Genomic DNA, 22283 nt, shown 5'->3' with positions numbered 1-22283 from the left:
GTTTGTCTTAGCGATTGGCTGAACATGAAGTAGGACTGAGTGGACTTATAGGCTGTAAAGCTTTACATTGTTTTGTCTTGAGTGCAGTTATGTAACAAAAAAATCTACATTTGTAAGTTACATTTTTCACAATAAAGAGATTGCACTACAGTACTTGTATGAGGTGAATTGAAAAATATTCTTTCTTTTGTTTATCATTTTACAGTGCAAATATTTGTAATAAAAATAATAATACAAAGTGAGCACATTCTACTTTGTATTCTGTGTTGTAATTTAAATCAATATATTTGAAAATGTAGAAAAACATCCAAAATATGTAATAAATTTCAATTGATATTATATTGTTTAACAGTGCAGTTAATTGTGATTTTTTAAATCACGATTAATTTTTCTGAGTTTATCATGTGAGTTAACTGTGATGAATCGACAGCCGTAGTTTATAACAGTCAATAGTAATCTTGGATTCCTTCTACTCTAAAGTAACAATTATAAGACTGCTGGCTGAAATCTCAACAGGGGTGATGGTTTGAGCATTAGTCTACTATACCAAGGGTTATGAGTTCAATCCTTGAGGGGGCCACTTAGAGAGCGGGAGCAAAAATCTGTCTGGGGATTAGCCCTGGTTTGATCAAGTAGTTGGACTAGATGACCTCCTGAGGTCCCTTCCAATCCTGATAGTCTATGATTCATTATAAAATTATTCAAGTGGTTGCATGAAAGAAACTCTTAAATTCATATGATCACAGATCAAAATTTAAAAACAGAACAAGAGGCTTGCTTTATTGTATTCTAATTTGAGGTAACTTTTGCTGATAACACTGTCACCAGCTTTAGTCTGTTAAATATCACATCCTATGCCAGGACCATGAGGTTTAGTACTAAAGGGAGGTAGAAGACCAAATGACTGGAGGAAAAACTGTATGAGGACATAATCTTCATGTCTGATGTTATATATGTACAAAGTACATTACAGTGTGCACTACATACCCGGTATTATATGCTACAATGAGATCACAAATCAGTCACAGAAAACAAATCAGTTACACTAAACTAGGATGTTAAAAGTTAATATAAATTATATTAATTCAATGGAACAATATCACCAATTTACTTTTACGTCAATGATCAGTTGATATGGCTGGGGTTTTATAGTGGAACTTAATTATAATTCTCCTTATTGGAACTAGTAGTTACATTTTTACATAAGTGAGAAAAATAAGCCAAAATACAACCTGTAAACACCTGTCAAAGCAAGCTAGTTATCATTTTAGTTGTCTAATACACCTTGATCATTCAGAAAATTTGGGGAAAAAAATAAATTCTATCCTGCTTAGAGTCTATTTTCATCTCTTGGTTATTTTGCAAAAGGAGCTTCCACTGTTATTTTTTCTCCCATCATAGGCATCATTGGTCTTTACCAAATGGCTGCAATAAATTTATTTTCTCTCTCATTGTCTTTATCATTTAAAATTTAAATGTAATAATCAAAGTATTCTCAATTTTTATACATACAGTTATTCTCTTTATTTAATATTAGTGAGAATTTGTATATCCTGAATGTCTGTAATTGTATAAATTCAAGTTTCTTAAACATTAGGGAAAAGAAATGCTTTTGGGAAAGTTCCCCATTCATGTTTTCATTATTCCAATCCCACATTAGTGCAGCAGCTTTTGTCATCAGTCTCCTCTAAGGGTACATCTACACTACCAGCTGGATCGGTGGGTAGCGATGAAGCAATCCGGGATTGATTTATCACATGTAGTGTAGACGTGATAAATCAATCCCCGATCGTTCTTCCATCAACTGCTGAACTCCAGCTCAGTGGGAGGCAGAAACAAAGTCAACGGGGGAGCAGCAGCCATCAATCCCGTGCTGTAAGGACATGAAGTAAGTGATTCTAAGTCGATCTAAGATACGTCGACTTCAACTACGCTATTCTCATAGCTGAAGTGGCGTATCTTAGATCGATCCCCCCCCCACCACCAGTGTAGACAAGGCCTCACAGAGAGTAACAGAAAACTGTCAAACTAGGACTAACACCGGTATTATCCCATGTACCATATCAGTCTACTATCTTTTTCTTATTTGATCATCATCATAAAAAACCCACTGTTATGGCTGAGGAGCAAATCTCAACCATGAACTAATGTGAACCAAATGTAACTCATGCAGAGGTGAGTCTGCAAAGAACTTGGAAAAAAAGCTCTAAGAGATGTGACCTGCCTCTGGAATCTCAGAGGGAGTTAACTCAGATGGCCAGTGGCGATACTTTAAATGTCAACACTGATAATTGTTTCCTTCTTCATAAACAAAGGAGAAGGAGGATCACAGATCTACACAATTCACTGTGAGACCCTACATTCTGATGTCAAAGTAGCTGTCCTTTCGAAGATGCCATCATTTATTTTTCTCCACTCAGGAAAGTTGAACAAAGTTTGAGAAACCTAATGGAGCAGCCAAGCAACACAGAAATCATGTTTTGAATTAGAGATGTAAAATGTTAAATGGTTAACTGATTAACCAGTAAGTGTTAGTCTTATCATTAACTGACCTTAACCGTTAACCCCCTGCATACCATCTGGAGCAGCCCCAACCCTGGCCACCCCATGCCAGCCAGAGTGACTTCAGCCTCAGCTGGAAGCAAGGCTGGCTCCAGCTTTTTTGCCACCTCAAGCAGCAAAGAGAAAAAAAAAAGCCACAATCGGAAGCACTTCAGTAGCTGCTTTACTGCACCACTTGATTCTTCGGCAGCAATTCGGTGGCCGGTCCTTTCCTACGAGAGGGACTGAGGGACCTGCCACCCGGACATGCTGTCCCTTTCCATTGGCCAGCCAGCATTTCCTGCACTGGTGCCTGGAGTTGGCCCCGGCTGGAGAGACCCCAGCTTGGGCCATGCCAGCCCATTGGCGTGACCCCAGCCCTGGCTGCCCTGTGCCAGCCGGCCAGCCAACCCCAGCCCTAGCAGTCCTGCACCAGCTGGCCGGCTGACCTCAGCCCCAATCCTGGCTGTGTCATGCTGGTAGGAGCAACATCAGTTAACCATTTAAATGATATGATTTTAACAATTTAAATGGTTAATTTTTACATGATATTTACATCCCTATTTTGAATACCTGCATAATTTGTTCAAATCACCCATGTCAGTGGAGGACCCAATGATTGCTGGACTGACCACCACCTGGTGAAGTCAGTTGTGTCCATCAGGATTGCACCAATACATAGAAAGCAATACAAATCACACAGAGGGCAATATAACATCCAAAGACTTCAATCCTCAGTGCACCAAGCACTCCTCAGTGAAAAACTGACCATATACACACCTGGAAATGACAACACACATGTCACAGAAGCCTGGGAAGCCATAAAACAGACCATCCATGAGATTTGCGAGGAATCCATTGGCCTTGCTACCTGCTGCCATCAGAACTGGTTTGACGACAACAATATTGAGATAACTGCCCTTTTGGACCAGACGAGAAAATCCAGAATCGTAGCTCTCTCCATCAGCTCAAAGCTGAAGTTCAAAGAAGGATCTGAGAAACCAAATACAAATGGTGGAAGGACAAAGCAAAATAAATCCAAGCATTCATTGACATACATGATACGCAGAAGGTTTTCTGTGAGACAAAGCCTCTGTACGGACCAAGCTCATGTGGCCTCACACCACTGAGATCCTGAGATGGTAGTACCATTCTTAAAGATAATGAATCCATCAAAGAGCGCTGGAAGAAACAATACCAAAAGATTCTAAATCTAAAATCAAGTGTGACTGGTGACACCATCGACTCCATCCCTCAGCACCCAATCTGGGAAACTCATGACAACCCACCAACACCTAAAGAGGTCAGCAAAGCAATTAAGCAAATAAAGAACAATAAAACACCAGGTCCTGACGGCATACCAGGTTGAAGTACTGAAAGTGGCAGGAAAAACACTGACTAACGAACTTCATTTGCTGCTCCTCAAAATATAGCACACAGAAGAAATCCCTGATGACTTATGTAATGCTAACATCATCACCATTTTCAAAAAGAGAGACAGAGCCAACTGTGGCAACTATCAAGGCATTGCCCTCCTCTCCACTGCTGGGAAGGTTCTTGCTAGACTTTTATTGAATTGTCTGCTCTATCTTGCTCCCTCTTGCAGAGGAAGTACTTCCAGAGTCCCAATTTGGCTTAAAACCATCACAAAGCATCAGTGAAATGATTTTCACAGCCAGGCAGATCCAGGAAAAATGTCAAGAACAACATCGGGAGCTGTACATGGCCTTTATCAATCTGACCAAAGCCTTTGACTCTGTCAACCATGAGGCTCTGTGGAAAATCATGTCAACGTTTGTCTGCCCAAGCAAATTTATCATCATTGTAAGACTCCTCCACAACTGCCTCCATCCTGTGCAGTGGCTCTACCTCTAAGCCCTTTGTCATCTGAATTGGCATAAAACACCCATCCTTTTCTCTATTTTCTTAGCCTCTATAGAGATGTTAACCCAAGACCACCTACCTCAGGGCATTGGCATCCAATATCAGACTGACAGCAACCTCTTCAACCTTTCTCGTCTCTGTACCAGAACTAAAGCAATATCGGCAACAATAACTGAACTCCAGTACACAGATGATTGTGCTGTAGTTGCACACCCAAAAGAGGATCTAAAAACATCCCTTAATTGCTTCTCTAAAGCTTACAAAAGCCTAGGGCTAACTGTCAACATTGGCAAAACAAAAGTTCTCCACCAGCCAGCTCCCAGTGAATCATAAGACCCAGCAAGGAAGATCTACGCTGACAGAGAAGAACTGGAAAATGTAGAATACTTTGCCTATCTTTGCAGCCATCTCTCACAGATGGCAGACATGGACATTGATATTCAGCACAGAATCCACTGTGCCAGCCTTGCCTTTGGCAGACTGTCTCGCTGGGTGTTTAACAATCATGACATCAGAACAGGTACTTGACTTTTAGTTTATGGAGCAGTGGTAATCCCAACTCTCTCTGTGGCTGTGAGAGTTGGGTCACCTTCCGAAAACACCTGAAAAACCTGGAACACCAGTACCAGCGCTTTCTTTGGAAGATCCTCAACATAAAGTGGGAGGATCACTGCACTAATGTCAGTATCCTCACAGAGGACAACATCTTCAGTGTTGAGGCCCTGATCATCCAGCACCAGCTGAGATGGAGCGGGCACTGTGTGTGCATGCCTGATGTACGCTTACCAAATCAGTTGTGGTACACCTAACTCACCAAAGAAGAAAGGAAATGGAGAGGTCAAAAGAAATGCTTTAAAGACACTCTCAGGATAAACATCGAGAGATGTGGCATTGCCACCACACACTAGGAGACAGTAGCCCAGAATAGGAATAACTGGCAAAGACTTGTCAGAGAAGGAATGTCCACTTTTGAGGAAAATCACCTTGCCCTGATCACAGAAAAATGCCAGAGAAGAAAGGAAAGACAACTGTCATGCAGCAATTGTGTCCCAACTTTGACTTCCAACACCATCTTCAACATCTGCCAAGGAACATGCGGCTCAAGGATCAGACTCTCAGTCAGCAAAGGACCCATAATGAATAAAGCCTGTGAAAGAGATCATCCTCAACCTCAAAGGATCACCAAGGACCACAAATATCCTATGAGGCGCCTCATTCTGGCTACTCACAAGGACAGAGTTTATTTTCTGGAAGGAGCTTGTAACAGTACTACCAGCACCCCTTACACTTCTCCCCACAATGTATTCTCTAGGGAAACAAACTCAGTCAGAAACCCTCTTCCATTTCAGTGTTTCCATTTTCCATATCACTGGACACACATACTACAGTGTGTTTTCCCTTGCATGTCCCTACAGCTGAGAAGCCCAGCATTTTATTACATTTACATTCCCCTCCACATCTTTAAAACATTGCACTAAATCGATCAGTATTTTTCCGACTTTGGAGGAAAAGACAGTACTACTAGATCCTAGTAAAATCTCTCCTTTATTGGCTATGGTGAAAGGTTTCTCTTTTCACACTGCCAGTCTGTAAGACATTGACAGAGAAAACCTGGAACAAGAAATTCTAATTGTTTGGGGTTAGAAAGTAAAAGCCGGTTCGGATAAAATGGAACATGATTAGTAATACACCTCTCCATTTGCACTTTCATCTGAATTGCTGGGTCATATTACTTATAATGACCCTTTTCCAACAATTCCAGGCATTTTTGTCTAGCAGCAATTCCTATTTTCAGTGAAGTCAAAGAAAATGCTAGTCGGAGTAAAGCAAGCGGGCTCCACTCCACATTTGGAGATATCATGGGCAAGTTCTAAATTCATGATGGCAAAACCAGAGATTTAAAACTGGCTTCCAACTCCCAGATAGTTTATTAGCACCATAACATTTTCCATTAAAATGTTTTCAGTTGCTCTTCGTTCACAACAGTTATTTATATTGCCAATATCAGCTACATTGACACGGGCTAGATTGTGGTAACTTTACAAACTTTGACTAGCCCTTGGTGCCAAGTCTCATTAAACTAAATGGAACTACTTGCGGGGAAAGATAGGTCTCAAAGTGTCACAATCTAGCCCTAAAAGAAAAGATGCTGATAATGCTGATAAATACATGCGGATAATGTGGTAGAATTGTAATATGGAAATGTAAAAATGCACCTACTGCAAACATAACAAGGAAGACTGATAGAATGGAAAACAGTGAATAACAGGTGTAGCAAGGGCCACCAGTGACTCAGTGAGAAGAAAAAGGAATGCTTTTTCAAGGCTGAGATAGACCGTTAGCTAAAGACACAGATAAAGAGTGACATCGTATTTCTGCTAATGGATACTCTGAGACTATATTGATCTTGATGGAACATTTTATTAAGAGAAGAGGGGTCCACCAAATAATTATTAAAATATTAATTGGCCAAGGAACAGATGGGCATCAAACTTGACCAAATACTGCATGTGATTTATCCTTCTGATTACAAAATATTGTTTAGTTATAAAATGTTGTCTACAATCTTGAAAGTATACACATAAATAACTCCACATTACAATAACCCTGTAGTAATGTCTGCCGCACACTTCAACACTAAATGTATCTCCCTTTGTATCCATTTTTTCAATGTTGAACTGGTTCCATGGTAGGGAACTTCATGCCTTGATGCTAACCCTGCCGCACTAAATTACATCTTTCCAAGCAGACACAGCTTGACAGAAACAAAGCATTTATTTACTCACTCCCATTATTTCATAGCACAGGAAATATTAGGGCGCCTCCATGTTCTTGAAGACTGGAGTACAATGAGAAAAAGTGGATATCTTTCTCTTAAAAAACGTATGCAGAGAAATGATCTCCATGCTTAGTATTTCTTTCAACTAATATTTAAAGCCTCATGATTTGAATTTTACAAACACGTAGACTATGTGCATTCAAACAGTATCTCGAAAACTACAGGCCCTTTACACTTGGTAACCAAATAATCGGAAACACAGCAAATGGATGCCAGACTATATCGAAGAAAAACAGTCGCAGGCGTTTTTCACGCATACAGCTGTCCAGAGTATACCCTAAAGGAAGAACCACTATATGAAGAAATTGTTCATTAGATGGTAAATGACATGTTATTCTACAGACCAAACAAATTTCATATGGAAATCTAGCCACAATTCTTTAGATATATCGTAAGAAACATTCCACATACAGTTACATCAGACTCACCTGTGCTTCCTGTAGTTTCTCATGCTCACCATTCTCTGCAGAGTTAGGAAAGTTGGGGCTGAAAACCATAAGGTCATTCTTGGCGGTGCCTTCCCCTACACACAAGTTTCCGCTCTGGCGCTGGGAATAGGACCAACTCCCCACTTCGCTCGCGCACACCACGGTGGCTTTCCCAGGCTCGCACATCACTTCCGGACCCGGGTGGCATCTCAGGCCAACATATACGACAATCACCAGCACAAACACCCCGGATACCGAGCAAATGGCGATCATTAAAGACACGTTCATGTCAACCAAGGGCCCTTCGCTCCCGCCCCTTGGCCTTGAGTCCCATTTCACAGCCTGGGGACTCTCCACCAGGGACAGGCTGACAGTGGCTGTCGCGGACAGCGACGGCTCCCCATGGTCCTTCACCAGGATCACGAGTCTCTGGCTGGGGCCGTCCGCCTCCTCCAAGGCCCGCCTAGTGCTGATCTCCCCGCTGTACACACCCACCTGGAAAGGCCCCGCAGCCCCGGGCTCCTGCACTTCGTAGCGAAGCCACGCGTTGTAGCCGGAATCCGCATCCACCGCTCGGATCTTGCCCACCACGTGCCCTGCGCCGGCCGACAGCGGAACCAGCTCGGGCCCTGGCGAGCCGCGGACCGAGCCAGCCGGGGACACTGCGGGCGCGTTGTCATTTGCATCCAGGACAAAGAGCTGCACAGTCACGTTCCCGCACAGCGACGGCAACCCGGCGTCCCTCGCGCTCACCTGGAACTGCAGCACTTGCAGCTCCTCGTAGTCCAAGGGCTGCAGGGCATAGATGTGCCCGCTCTCCGAGTGCACCGAGATGTAGCTGGACAGGGGCTGCTCTCCCACACTTCGCTCCACCACCGAGTAGCTCACAAAGGCGTTTTCCCTCAGGTCCGGGTCCCAGGCAGACACGGTCAAGAGATGGGCCCCGGGCGCGTTGTTTTCCCTCACAAACACCGTGTAAACCGGCCGAGGGAAAGCGGGGGTGTTATCGTTCACATCCGAGATCGCCACCAAAATGCTGCTGCTGGCCGAGAGAGACGGGGCCCCCTCGTCTCTAGCTGTCACCACGATCTTATATTCAGACACTCGCTCCCGATCCACGGCCTCCGCCAGCACCAGCGAGTGATAATTCTTAAAGGTGGAGACGAGCCGAAAGGGCAGGTTCGGGGGGATGGAGCAGGTGACTTTGCCGTTGTCTCCCGAGTCCCGGTCAGAGACGCTAATAAGCGCCACCACTGTCCCTGGGGGAGCGTCCTCCGGAACCGGCAGAGATTGAGAAGAGACTGTTATTTCTGGAGCGTTGTCGTTCATGTCTAAAACTTCCACCACGACTTTGCAGTGTCCAGCCAGTGGGGGATTCCCCTTATCCTTGGCCGAAACTTGAATTTCGTACAAGTTAATGTATTCGAAATCCATTTTCCCTTTAACCCTGATTTCACCAGAATTTCCATGTATTTTAAACATGTCCTTAACATATGGAGGAACAAGACTGCTAAAGGAATATGTAATATCCTTATAAATACCTTCATCCAAGTCTCTGGCGTTAACTTTGATGACTAATGTCCCATTAGCTGAACCTTCTAGCATTTGGACCTTATAAACTGACTGATTAAATACAGGCGCGTTATCATTCACATCCAGCACCGTGATCACGAGCTGAACTGTGCCGCTGAGCTCCGGTTTGCCCCCATCAGTGGCGGTGAGTAATAAACGATATATAGGGGTTTCCTCTCTGTCCAGAGATTTCTTTAACTCAAGTTCTGCAGATTTAATTTGGTCGTCGTTAGTTGTGACATCTAGAGTGAAATGTTCGCTTGCGCTGAGTTTATAGGTTAGCAGAGAGTTTGTACCAATATCTGCGTCAAATGCGCCCTCTAGCGGGAATCGAGAGCCCGGTAATCTAGATTCTGCAATAAATATATTAAAGTCATTTACCGAAAAAACAGGAGCATTGTCATTTATATCCTGTATCTCCACTTCCACGTGAAATATCCTCAGGGGTTTGTCCACTATCATCTCCAGGTCAATGGCGCACACCGGGCTCTGGCCGCACAGCTCTTCCCTGTCTAGTCGCGAATTCACAAACAAAACGCCGCTCTGCAAATTTACCTCAAAATAGTCTCTCCTGCCGCTGGAGACCATCCGGAACATCCGAGACACCAGCTCCGCCACCTCCAGCCCCAGGTCCTGGGCCAGGCGGCCCACAAAGGTGCCGTGTTTGGATTCCTCCGGCACGGAATAACGGACCTGGCCGCTGCCCACCTCCCAGGCCGTGTGCAACAGAACCAGCCGCAGCAGCTGCCTGGTTACCAGGGAGTCTCGCCGGAAAACAGCCATCGCAGACACGAGGTGCGGATTTATAAATCAGTTTTTAACTGAGCGAACAGCAGAGTCCAGTGAACGAGGGGGATGCGGTACCTCTGAAAGCAGTTTAATTTAATCAGTTTCTCTCGCATCCGGGAGCCCTTCTGACGTTTCTTGAAGGTGGAGCTATGTGTTTCTTTTCTTATTGAAACGGATTTTTAGGGGACAGCGACACCATGTGTCTGTGAATGTGTAAGTAAACAATGACAGGTTTATTTTAAAATAGCTGTAACACTATTTTCCTTGTAATGTATATACTTTTTTCGTGGTGGTTTAATATTCTGATGACGCCATTGGTTTTTAGTATTGTGGTTTTTTTAATTTAAAATTTAAAACAGCTTATATTATTATCGGAAATTATAGATCTGTAATTCGATGGTATGAATCTACGCCCTTAGATAGCAGTGGAAGTTTTGCTAGTTACTGGCCCTTACGATGTATTATTTTTCATTTCTGATAATTTTCCTCAATGTCTGTGTCTTTTTCTTTAAAATTCAGTTATTTATTAGCAAGACAAGTGTGTGAAAAATATTTTTGTATTTTATGTACTGTTATTTTACAAAATGATTTGCCGCAAAAGATACTCTATTATGATATATGTGTTCTGTTACGAATAGCAGGAAAAATTCATTCGCAAACATTGAAGTGTAGTGATCTTCTCTCAGTAAATAAATCAGACAAAAATTTCCCACGTCTTTAAAATGTGTGAAATGTTGAGTGGTCACATCTCTATGACTCTTCTATGGTGAAGGAATCAGTGTTAACCCCAGAGACCTGTAACCAGAACAGGTAATTTCCAAATAGAACATACTGTGATGAAGAGAATGTAGATGATACAGGAGGATAAGCCATAAAGAGAAGACACTACCTATCTGCCCTAAGATACTGGTAGACTGTGGCTGATGTGGATGAGTAGGACGCTTCCCACCATAAAGATGTATCCTCTAAGAAGGAAACAAAGCGGGGAAAGGGAGAGAGAAAAAGTCTTTCAGCCTTCACAGATCAAGAAGTCAAAAATACTAAAACGTGTTTGGTATAAATATGGTAAATTTACAAGTGATTTAGCAGGAAACGCGAAAATGTAGCAATGACAATAATATTACATTTGACAAGAAGCGGTAATGTTATATGAAAAAAGCATGATTTATATTAACAGGATTCCCAATATCTCAGCACCTTAATTAAAATTTTTGTGGTTTGAATACTTACAAAAAATAAAGACTACCTATGCATTCACGAGTCTTTACAATAACCTCATTAGAAATGTGAAAGAAGAAATAGACTATTCTTGGTTCAGGCAGGAATTGTGTGTCTACAGTATTGTCAAAAGGGATGGAGGGAGTGGCTAGACTGATTTCTAAACCATTACACTGGGAGGCCAAATATGTCAAAAAAGACAAATTTTGTCAATTCATAACAATAAGGTATGACCTTGTGGGCAAAGAGATTATCATATGTTCAATGTATATTCTAGCAGAAGAAGATAAAAATCTTTCTTTGACAAGTTCTTCCCCACTCTGCTTAGCTTTGTTTTTAAAAAGGTAAATATTAGATACCTGAATTTAACATTTAACCCACAAATAAATAGATCAGATAATTTAAAGGGAAGATGAGTTTGACTGGCCTACAAATATGTGAAGTACCTTTGGAAATGTGAATTATTGATTCAGGAAGAGAAATTAATCCATATGTAAGAAATTACTCCCTGTTTTCTATCCCCCTAAAGCACATACCAGTATTAGCCACATACTGATCAGGTCTTCTTTATGCCCCTTTTTCAATTAGGCCACTATAGGGCAAGGCCAACCTCCAGTGATGGCATCTTCCTTGAGCACAATAGCAATGAAGGCCAAAAGCATGGACACAGTCCCATCCAACAATGCACTTAAACACCTGTTTAACTTTAAACCCGAGTAGTTTCATTGAAGTCAATGGGACAAATATTATGTCTAAAGTTAAACAAGAGCTGACATGTTTTGCTATATCAAGGCATGCATATCTCCCTTCAGAGGGACTCAGTACCATTGAACAAAGGAAAGTCTTAATACCATATGAGAAACATATAAAACGGTATGTTGCGGTACACTGACTGTAATAGCGAGAGAAGGGGAACCTAAAAGAAACTGCTTATTACCAGGAATTAAAATATTGTAATATATATATTACATATATAAACAGAGGCAAAACGTTTTCTAAAACCTTGACAACACAGACAGGGCAACTTAAAGCTTTTCTTACGTATTAAATGGAAAGAGTCATCTGTGAGCTTATAGCTTATAGACTGAGGCAAGTGAGAGGAAAGATAAACTTTATTGAAATAGAAGGTGGTAAAGTCTGAACAATAAAACAATGAAATATACCAAATGTTTGAGCATTTTCACACTTATTCTATACAAGTGAAATCTAGATAAATAAAAATCCGCTAAAAATATATTGCAACTGTTAATTTACTTTCTTTGACTAAGAACCAACTGAGAAGCTAAACTAGACCTGTCAGTGCAGAAGACATTTATAATGTAACCAGGCCCTGCTGGGGTCTCTAGTCAATATCATAAAGATTCAGCAGCAGATTTAGCATTTTATTTAATAGACTCTTCAAATCTTTGCAAATTCCAAAATGTATGTTAGAAGCCCATACTTCATTGATTGTGAAGTCTGATAAAGATGAAATTGATTGTGCCTCATATAGACATATTTCCCTACTAAATACTGATATGAAGGAATTTGGCAAGGTGTTTGCCACTAGAGTAGACCTTCTGGTGGCATAAGTAATTAATAGAAACCAGAGACCATTTATTAGATGTTTCCAAGTAGTGGGTAACCTATGGAGAGTTCCAGGTGTAATCCATTTGGGTCAGTCAAATAGTGCACTTGGCATATGGCTGTCTTTTGATCCAGAGAAGCCTTTGATCAGGTAGAATGGAATTTACTTCAGAAGAATACTGGTTGATGTGAGAAAAACTTATGAGGTAGATGGAATCCCTTTATAAAACTCTAATCGTCAGATTCCAAATTAGTCATAGCTGCTCTGAACTTATTGGCCTTCAAAGATTCACCCAGAAAGGGCTGTCCCTACCAGCACTCTTATTTTTAACTGTCTTGAAACCGTTTCCAAACAAAAACAAAGTAATAAAATGTACTGTAATGCTGGAATAAATACAGGAGGCCTAAATAATAAAGTTGTACTACAGACTGATGACGTTTTAATGAGGATTTTAGATCTCCTTACCCCACTGCTTCATGTTATGAATAAAATCATCCAATTCAGAGAAGCGTTGGGCTTTAGAATCAATTATATAAAAAATATAAGAAAAAATCAGCTTCCACTGTGAAAAAATCTTGATAAAGTATTTTACTTAGGATACTTACTATCCCCCATTTGGGAACATTATACAACGTACATTATATTTCTGTTGAAAAATTTAATCAAATAAAATAAGCTAACAATAATGTGGTTTAGTACAGCCATTATGGTAAAATTGTGAACAAAAATCCCTGTCGAGGTATTAGAAGAATCACGGTCCTCCATGTTGCATTTTATTTGGGCAGTGGTCCATCATATAAATTATTATGCAAGAAAGATGGTAGCAGCCCCTTATCTTGTGGAACTGAGGAGCACAACTACAGAGCTTGTAGCATAGAACAATTGGGATAATAATAGCTAGTGGATAACGATTGCCTGCAGGAAACTTTCACTAACCTCTATGGAACAATATATTCTTCTTACCAAACCAGATAATACATATTCAAATGAGTTCCTATTCAGCAACTTCCCTTATGTCCAAAAACTGGAATAAGCAAGAGTGAGAGCCAATCCTAAACTTCTCCTTTTAGGGCAATACAGTTGTGAGCCTGCAATGAGTAGGGGAGACACTTAAAAGGAAAAAATATGACCTGGACATATTACTATCTGTATGGAAGAGGTACCAGAGCATACTTAAATTATTGTATCTCAAACTCCAGGAGACAGAGGACATCCACAGACTGAAAAGTTGATAGTGATCATTAGTCTTCAATTATGCAATTTCAAAATTATATAACGAACTTCTTGAACTTGATGAAGAAAACAAATATAAAAGTATGGAATTACAGAAAAAGGCTTAGATAAAGAATTTCTCCTGGTGCTTTGGTCCATTATTTTCACAAGTCAATTTCCTCCTTCATGTATACAACAGTAAAAGAAAGTCATTTTAAGATTTACTATTTCAATAGTACTTGACATCCTTTCATTTCAACAAAAAAGATGCAAGCATATATCGTAAGAGTATAAGAATAGCATAATGGATCAGACCAATGGTCTATCCAGCCCAGTAGCCTGTCTTCCGACAGTGACCAATGTCAGGTGCTTCAAAGGGAATGAACAGAACAGGTATCATCAAGTGATCCATCCTGTCACCCATTCCCAGCTTCTGGCACCAGAGGCTAGGGACACTTCAGAGCATGTTTTTGCATCCCTGCCCACTAACCCTGGTTAATGGCCATTGAAGGACCTACGCTCCATGAACTTATCTAGTTCTTTTTTACATAAGAACATAAGAATGGCCATACTGGGTCAGACCAAAGGTCCACCCAGCACAGTATCCTGTCTGCTGACTGTGACCAATGCCAGGTGTTCCAGAGGGAGTGGACCTAACAGGTAATGATCAAGTGATCTCTCTTCTGCCAACATCTCCACCCTCTGACAGAGGCTAGGGATGTCATTCCTTACCCATCCTGGCTAATAGCCATTAATGGGCTTAACCACCATGAATTTATCTAGTTCTCTTTTAAACCCTGTTACAGTCCTAGCCCTCACAACCTCCTCAGGCAAGGAGTTCCACAGGTTGACTGTGCGCTGTGTGAAGAACTTCCTTTTATTTGTTTTAAACCTGCTGCCCATTACATTCATTTGGTGGCCCCTAGTTCTCATATTATGGGGAAAAGTAAATAACTTTTCCTTACTCACTTTCTCTACACCACTGATGATTTTATATAGCTCTATCATATCCTCCCTTAGTCTCCTCTTTTCCAAGTTGAGAAGTCCTATCCTCTTTAATCTCTCCTCATATGGGACCCGTTGGAAACCCCTAATCATTTTAGTTGCCCTTCTCTGAACCTTTTCTAATGTCAGTGTATCTTTTTAGAGATGAGGAACCACATCTGTAAGCAGTATTCAAGATGTGGGTGTACCATGGATTTATATACCGGCAATATGATACTCTCCGTCTTATTCTCTATCCCTTTTTTAATTATTCCTAACATCCTGTTTGCTTTTTTGACTGTCGTTGCACACTGCGTGGACATCTTCAGAGAACTATCCACTCTTCAGAGAACTATACCAAGGGAAAATGTCACCAAATAATAAGACATAATTATAGAAAAATATAAACAAGGCATACATATCCCACAATAGAAACTCACCATTCCATTCTCATTTGGTGTGAACTCGGATTCCATCTTCTTCCCGTTCTCTGCAGAGTGAGGGAAGTTGGGGTTGAAAACCATAAGGTCATTCTTGGCGGTGCCTTCCCCTGCACACAAGCTCCGGCTCTGGCGCTGGGAATAGGACCAACTCCCCACCTCGCTCGCGCACACCACGGTGGCTTTCCCAGGCCCGCACATCACTTCCGGACCCTGGTGCCATCTCAGGCCAACGTACACGAAAATCACCAGCACAAACACCCCGGACACCGAGCAAATGGCGATCATTAAAGACACGTTCATGTCAACCAAGGGCCCTTCGCTCCCGCCCCTTGGCCTCGAGTCCCATTTCACAGCCTGGGGACTCTCCACCAGGGACAGGATGACAGTGGCTGTCGCGGACAGCGACGGCTCCCCATGGTCCTTCACCAGGATCACGAGTCTCAGGCTGGGGCCGTCCGCCTCCTCCAAGGCCCGCCTAGTGCTGATCTCCCCGCTGTACACACCCACCCGGAAAGGCCCCGCAGCCCCGGGCTCCTGCACTTCGTAGCGAAGCCACGCGTTGTAGCCGGAATCCGCATCCACCGCTCGGATCTTGCCCACCACGTGCCCTGCGCCGGCCGACAGCGGAACCAGCTCGGGCCCTGGCGAGCCGCGAACCGAGCCAGCCGGGGACACTGCGGGCGCGTTGTCATTTGCATCCAGGACAAAGAGCTGCACAGTCACGTTCCCGCACAGCGACGGCAACCCGGCGTCCCTCGCGCTCACCTGGAACTGCAGCACTTGCAGCTCCTCGTAGTCCAAGGGCTGCAGGGCATAGATGTGCCCGCTCTCTGAGTGCACCGAGATGTAGCTGGACAGGGGCTGCTCTCCCACACTTCGTTCCACCACCGAGTAGCTCACAAAGGCGTTTTCCCGCAGGTCCGGGTCCGAGGCCGACACGGTCAAGACATGGGCCCCGGGTGGGTTGTTTTCCTTCACAAATACCGTGTAAACGGGCTGAGGGAAAGCGGGGGCGTTATCGTTCACATCCGAGATCGCCACCAAAATGCTGCTGCTGGCCGAGAGAGACGGGGCCCCTTCGTCTCTAGCTGTCACCACGATCTTATATTCAGACACTCGCTCCCGATCCACGGCCTCCGCCAGCACCAGCGAGTGATAATTCTTAAAGGTGGAGACGAGCCGAAAGGGCAGGTCCGGGGGGATGGAGCAGGTGACTTTGCCGTTGCGTCCCGAGTCCCGGTCAGAGACGCTAATAAGCGCCACCACTGTCCCCGGGGGAGCATCCTCCGGCACCTGCAGGGAAAGGAAAGTCACGGCCAGCTCAGGGATGTTATCGTTCACGTCTAACACTTCCACTAAAACTTTGCTGTGCCCCACCAACGGTGAGTGTCCTTTGTCAACAGCTTCTACTTGAATTTCATATGTGTTCTGAGATTCAAAATCCATATTTCCTTTCACTCTTATTTCGCCAGTGTTAATATCTAGGCTAAAAATGTCTTTTATTTTGGTAGACATCCGGTTATTAAATGAATAAAAAACGTCTTTATTGATTCCCTCATCTAAATCTGTGGCGTTGAGTTTCATAACTAATGTACCATTCGGAGCATTTTCATATAAACTCACCTCATAAACTGACTTATCAAATACAGGGGCGTTATCATTGGCATCCATGACGGTGATCACGAGCTGAACTGAACCCGTCAACTCCGGTTTGCCCCCATCGCTGGCGGTGAGTAATAAACGATGCTCAGGGATTTCCTCTCTATCCAGAGCTTTCTTTAAAACAAGCACTAAAGATTGACTTTGATCATTTTTTCTTTGCACATCTAGAGTGAAATGTTCACTTGGGCTGAGTTTATAGGTTAGCAGAGAGTTTGTACCAATATCTGCGTCATACGCGCCCTCTAGTGGGAAACGTGAGTCCGGCGGTCTCGATTCTGCAATAATGAAATTATCTTCATTTACGGAAAAAGCAGGAGCATTGTCATTTATATCCTGTATCTCCACTTCCACGTGAAATATCCTCAGGGGTTTGTCCACTATCACCTCCAGGTCAATGGCGCACAGGGGGCTCTGGCCGCACAGCTCTTCCCTGTCTAGTCGCGAATTCACAAACAAAACGCCGCTCTGCAAATTTACCTCAAAATAGTCTCTCCTGCCGCTGGAGACCATCCGGAACATCCGAGACACCAGCTCCACCACCTCCAGCCCCAGGTCCTGGGCCAGGCGGCCGACAAAGGTGCCGTGTTTGGATTCCTCCGGCACGGAATAACGGACCTGGGCGCTGCCCACCTCCCAGGCCGTGTGCAACAGAACCAGCCGCAGCAGCTGCCTGGTTACCAGGGAGTCTCGCAGGAAAACAGCCATCGCGGACGTAGGATGCTTCTTCTTTGTAAAATGTTACTGCTTTATATCTCGCAAACGTAGAAAAATATTTTAAATGTGTGCCAAATATTATCGTTTAACACTTTAAATCCAGTCGGTTTTCCTCCAGTATTATTCCGCCATCTTCTTGAGCTTTATTCAGACTGCTCTAAATCAGGCTGGCGCTGTGTTTTTCCCTGTTTAAGGAAATACCTTTTTAAGTAGACGGCGACACCTTGTGACTGAAGTAATACATGCAATATCATACTATTTTCATAGTTCGTTAATATTTCTATTTTCTGTCCATGGGCACTGGTTACTTCAAATGCTGTTCTTGCATAAGCTGATCTTTTCTGATATTATGGAAAATTATATTCAAGTAAAATATTTATATCTGAAGACATCTTAAATAGCTATTTAAAATAAGGGTGTCTAGAAACAGCTGGGATTTGTTGAGTGATTGATTGCTTGACTGACTTGATATTTTAGGTGATAATGTGAGGACGTGACATGCCATTAAGAAGTTTCCATTTCTTAATAAATGCATCTAGGAAAGGAATCAATTTTCATTGGAATATGTTTTCTATCTTGTAAAACTAACTTTCAGAAAACATAGAAAATACAATCTTGTCGTTATCAAGTTGCAGTGAGCTCACTAGATATATGTAAAGATAATACATAACTTTGTGTAACCATCCAACTTATGTAAAGGTAGAAGAGAGGGTTTCTTTAGTAATGAGGTCAACGAAAGGGACAGGAAAAATGGCCTCAGAGTTTCTCTAAGGAAGGCAATACTATGGAGCTCCGTAGGCAGGTCAAGTGTTTCACTGTGGCTCTGAATGATATAATATCTCTTCAGTTACAAGTCATAATCGATATGAATAGGGTGCTATCCCTTTAAATAGTTTGTGATCCCTGTAGGGGTGCTTATTTTGTTCTATATTTTGAGAAACTGCTAAAAACCAGTCAGAGATGGTATGTAGTTAGGAGTTGCATGTTTATGTATTTAGTACACACTTTTATTTGGGCTTTAACTATGCCATTGTGGTTTGTTCTTACTAGTTTTGTTGTGCAAAGAACAAAAGTCACAACATAAATCATGTGAGATGAACAGCAGGAGGCCCTAGGAGAGGAGGGAGAAGTAGTTTGAACTGTAGTCACCTGCTTTAATATCTCATATATTGCTTTTCTTCTGTTTTCTCCTCTGGATGGTTTATCTATTTTCTCTTACTCTGTGCTTTTAAAAGTTGCTCTGCAAAATGTTTAGGCAACATTCCCATTTCTAACTTTCTGTTAGTGACCGCGTCAAGAGATACTGAAGTGCATGCAAACTGGAAATTAGTTATACAGAAAAAATATACACATTCATCCCACACATAGTGCAATTAAAGAAGGTTATTTTCACATTCGGATACCTAGATTCTGAATCTCTATTGAGTCAGTCATCTCTCTCAACAAATGACATATGTGTATGTGATGGTGTGATGTAGTATAGGGATTTTTATCATCAACAATTTACAAAATAATTTCATCAGCCGTGACTGAGTCCGCAGAAAACATTTGAAGTGGTCACAGAGAAATTTATTTATCACATAGTTCTGCATTTTATCGCATATATATCACCATAATATCCGTGGCTTGTGTGTTCCTATGTAAATATATTACCTGAATTCAGCCTCCAAAGTTCTGCGGCCATTAACTTAATTAACTTTTTTTTTACCATTTCCAAACATATGTTAATAAAATGATGTCTAAAAATTGTTTAATTTGTTTTTTCTCTCTCTCTCTGAATGACTTGTAGTATGGAAACCGGCTTTTTGTTTGTTTGTTTTTTAAATATGTCTTAATTCCTTCCTGTTTGTGTCCTAGTCCTAGAGTATGGAAAGATTGGAATCTCCTTCTGCCCACGTCCCCAAATCAGAAAGTACCAGTGGTTACTTTTACAGTTAACTACTTCCTGCAATGCTTCTTTGTGGTTCTTAAAAGCAGCAGAGGCTCCAATGAGAATCCCTTCCAAGTCCCTCTGGCCATTTTCTGACACACACACAACTTTTTTCTTCACAAGAACCGCTTTCCCTCATCTCTTTTCTTCTTTGGGAATTGCCCCCTCCGTTCAAAGGACCAGAGGAGTCCTTAGCTGTGGGAATCCCAGTTTCTCTAACAGCTGGAGATCTGATCTGATTTCCACTTCCTCAGTACTACTTCTGTATCAGCGCCCCCTGTGCAGCACACAGCTTCTGAGGAGGTACCCTTGAGAAAATCCTCATTCAGTCTCATGTTTTGGTTATTTTTCTATTCCCACGACCATTAAAAATGATATTTTCTCTCAAATATTGCTGGTGTGGGGATATCATGAATACGTTAGGCTTTGGTAAGGGTTTGCACAAACTGTTGTTTAACTGACAGCTGATTGTGAGTGTCAAGATGAGAGGGAAAGTATCTTCCATAGTATGCAAGGAATTCTACGAAGTCGAAGAAGCTGTCATGTATAGAAGACTCCATTCTGAGGGGCAGGGGTAGAAAGTCATTATTCTCTGGTTTAGCTTTGAGTTAGTACATATTCTAAAAGTAAATCACTGCTTAACCCAGCTACTATTTTCTGTTGTGGAAAAAACCCAGAAACGAGCATTAGTCTAGAACTAAGCGTGTTCCTTCCACTAGTAACTTGGGTGCTCTCAGTCAAATTCCTCTTTGAAGTTGTGCCTGCTCTGTTGCAATGCATTTACAACCCCATCATTTAATTTAGAGCTAATTTCTATTAGCCTTTATTTATTTCTGTAAAACAGAATTTTCTATATGGAGCTTTCCTAGACCATTGCAGCGAAATAAACAATGCAATTTAGATGACATAGATTCTCTGGTAGATGCATCTGCACTGACGACATTTATTTTGTTTCCTTCGATATTAGATTGTTCTGCTTACACTGAAACATTATTCTGGTTTTCAGTAATTACTGTGTATTTTGTAAATAACCTAAATGTTATAGTGATGGGAAAACCGGTTGAATAACCTAAGATAAAATAAAAGGGAAAGAGAACATTCAGATTAATATCTATCCATTCCTATAATCCGATTTTACTTCTTGTTTACTATCAAATAGAAAAAAGGTGATCATTCCTGTAATACATGGACTCTATAGTTAAAATGAAACCTCCGCTTACTTGCAATCTCCTTCTTGGGTGGCAAGCATGATATCAGTGACTCAAGTTCAAAGATCAATCCCTAAAAGTCAGTGTTTAAAATTAGACTGACCGCAAAAAAATAATTTGAGAAATGAAAGCCAAAGTAGGGGAAAGAACAGGTTAAAGAATATTTAGATACCTTAGATAATTCAAGTGGGCAGGGCCTGATAAAATTCATCTTAGGGTACTTAAGGAACTAGCTGAATCAATCTTGGAACCATTAGCAATCATCTTTGAGAAGTAGAGGACAGGTGAGTTCCCAGAAGATTGAAGGAGGGCAAACATAGTACCTATCTTTAAAAGGGGGAACAAAGAAGAGGAGCAAATTTTAGAAGAGTCAGCCTAACTTCAATACCTGGAAAGATACTGGAGCAAATGATTAAACAATGAATTTGTAAGCACCAGGAGGATAATAGGGTTCTAAGGAATGGCCTGCATGGATTTTTAAAGAACAAATCATGCCAAACCAATCTAATTGCCTTCTTTGAGGGTTTACTGGCCTAATGCAAAGGGAGGAAGAAGCAGGTTACATATTAGGAAAAACTTTCTAACTATAAGAGTAGTTAAGCTCTGGAACAGGCTTCAAAGGGAGGTTGTGAAATCCCCATAATTGGAAGTTTTAAAAAACAAGTTGGACAAACAACTGTTAGGGATGTGTTCACTTGGCTCACCACAGCAAAGGGGGCTGGACTTGATGACTTCTGGAGGTCCTTCCAGTTCCAGCCCTACATTTATATGATTATGCTACAAATAATCATTATTGTTATCTTCATCACCAGGACTCAGTATTTTTGAAATATCTTCTCTTGCACTATACATAACAAAACGGCATTAAGTATATAACCCTCCTCCTTCAAGACCTAAGCAACCAACAACTGTCTTGGATTAAGAAGAAACTTCCAGCAGGCATGCTAGTGTTTGTCACTGGAATTTTATATCTTCTTCAAGACATCTACTAGTATGCTACAGTGACAATCATTGGTGTGATCCAGTAAGGCAGTTCCTATGCTTCAAAAGAATAAGGTGAAAAATCATCATAATGTTATATTTATGAATCAATACTTAGATTCATACAACTGTGCTTCCCAGAATATGAGTTATTCCTTATAAAGCCAATAGGAACTCGTTGTTTCTTATAGGTAAAGGATGGGGCCATTGGAATGCCTAATTACATTGGATTTATACTAGTGTAATCAAGATAAGGTCCTCTCTTTCTCTTCACAGCTACTTCTTCCCACTACATCAGTAGCTGAAATTTC

General features: G+C 41.7%; 2 protein-coding genes across 3 annotated transcripts in view; both read right to left on the bottom strand.

Annotated features, from left to right (window-relative positions):
* LOC115656387 (protocadherin alpha-C2-like) overlaps positions 1 to 22283 on the bottom strand; it is a 302084-nt gene that overhangs the window by 218636 nt on the left and 61165 nt on the right. The window contains exon 1 of one of the 2 annotated variants that reach the window (XM_030573041.1): positions 15475 to 17988. The exons of the other annotated variant lie outside the window; for it this stretch is intronic. Within the exon in view, the coding sequence (XP_030428901.1) occupies positions 15475 to 17844 (2370 nt within the window). The 5' untranslated portion in view covers positions 17845 to 17988. Of the gene's footprint in view, positions 1 to 15474; positions 17989 to 22283 lie in introns of those variants that run through there. 2 annotated transcript variants of the gene reach the window in all.
* LOC115656089 (protocadherin alpha-8-like) lies at positions 4962 to 10140 on the bottom strand. Its single transcript, XM_030572383.1, is given in 3 exon segments — positions 4962 to 5196; positions 7693 to 7808; positions 7810 to 10140. Coding segments are annotated over 3 exon segments (2589 nt in total). The 5' UTR covers positions 10048 to 10140.

This window comes from Gopherus evgoodei, chromosome 8, assembly GCF_007399415.2.
Source record: "Gopherus evgoodei ecotype Sinaloan lineage chromosome 8, rGopEvg1_v1.p, whole genome shotgun sequence".
NCBI classification, from domain to species: Eukaryota; Metazoa; Chordata; order Testudines; family Testudinidae; genus Gopherus; species Gopherus evgoodei.
This window is presented reverse-complemented; position numbering and strand designations above follow the sequence as displayed.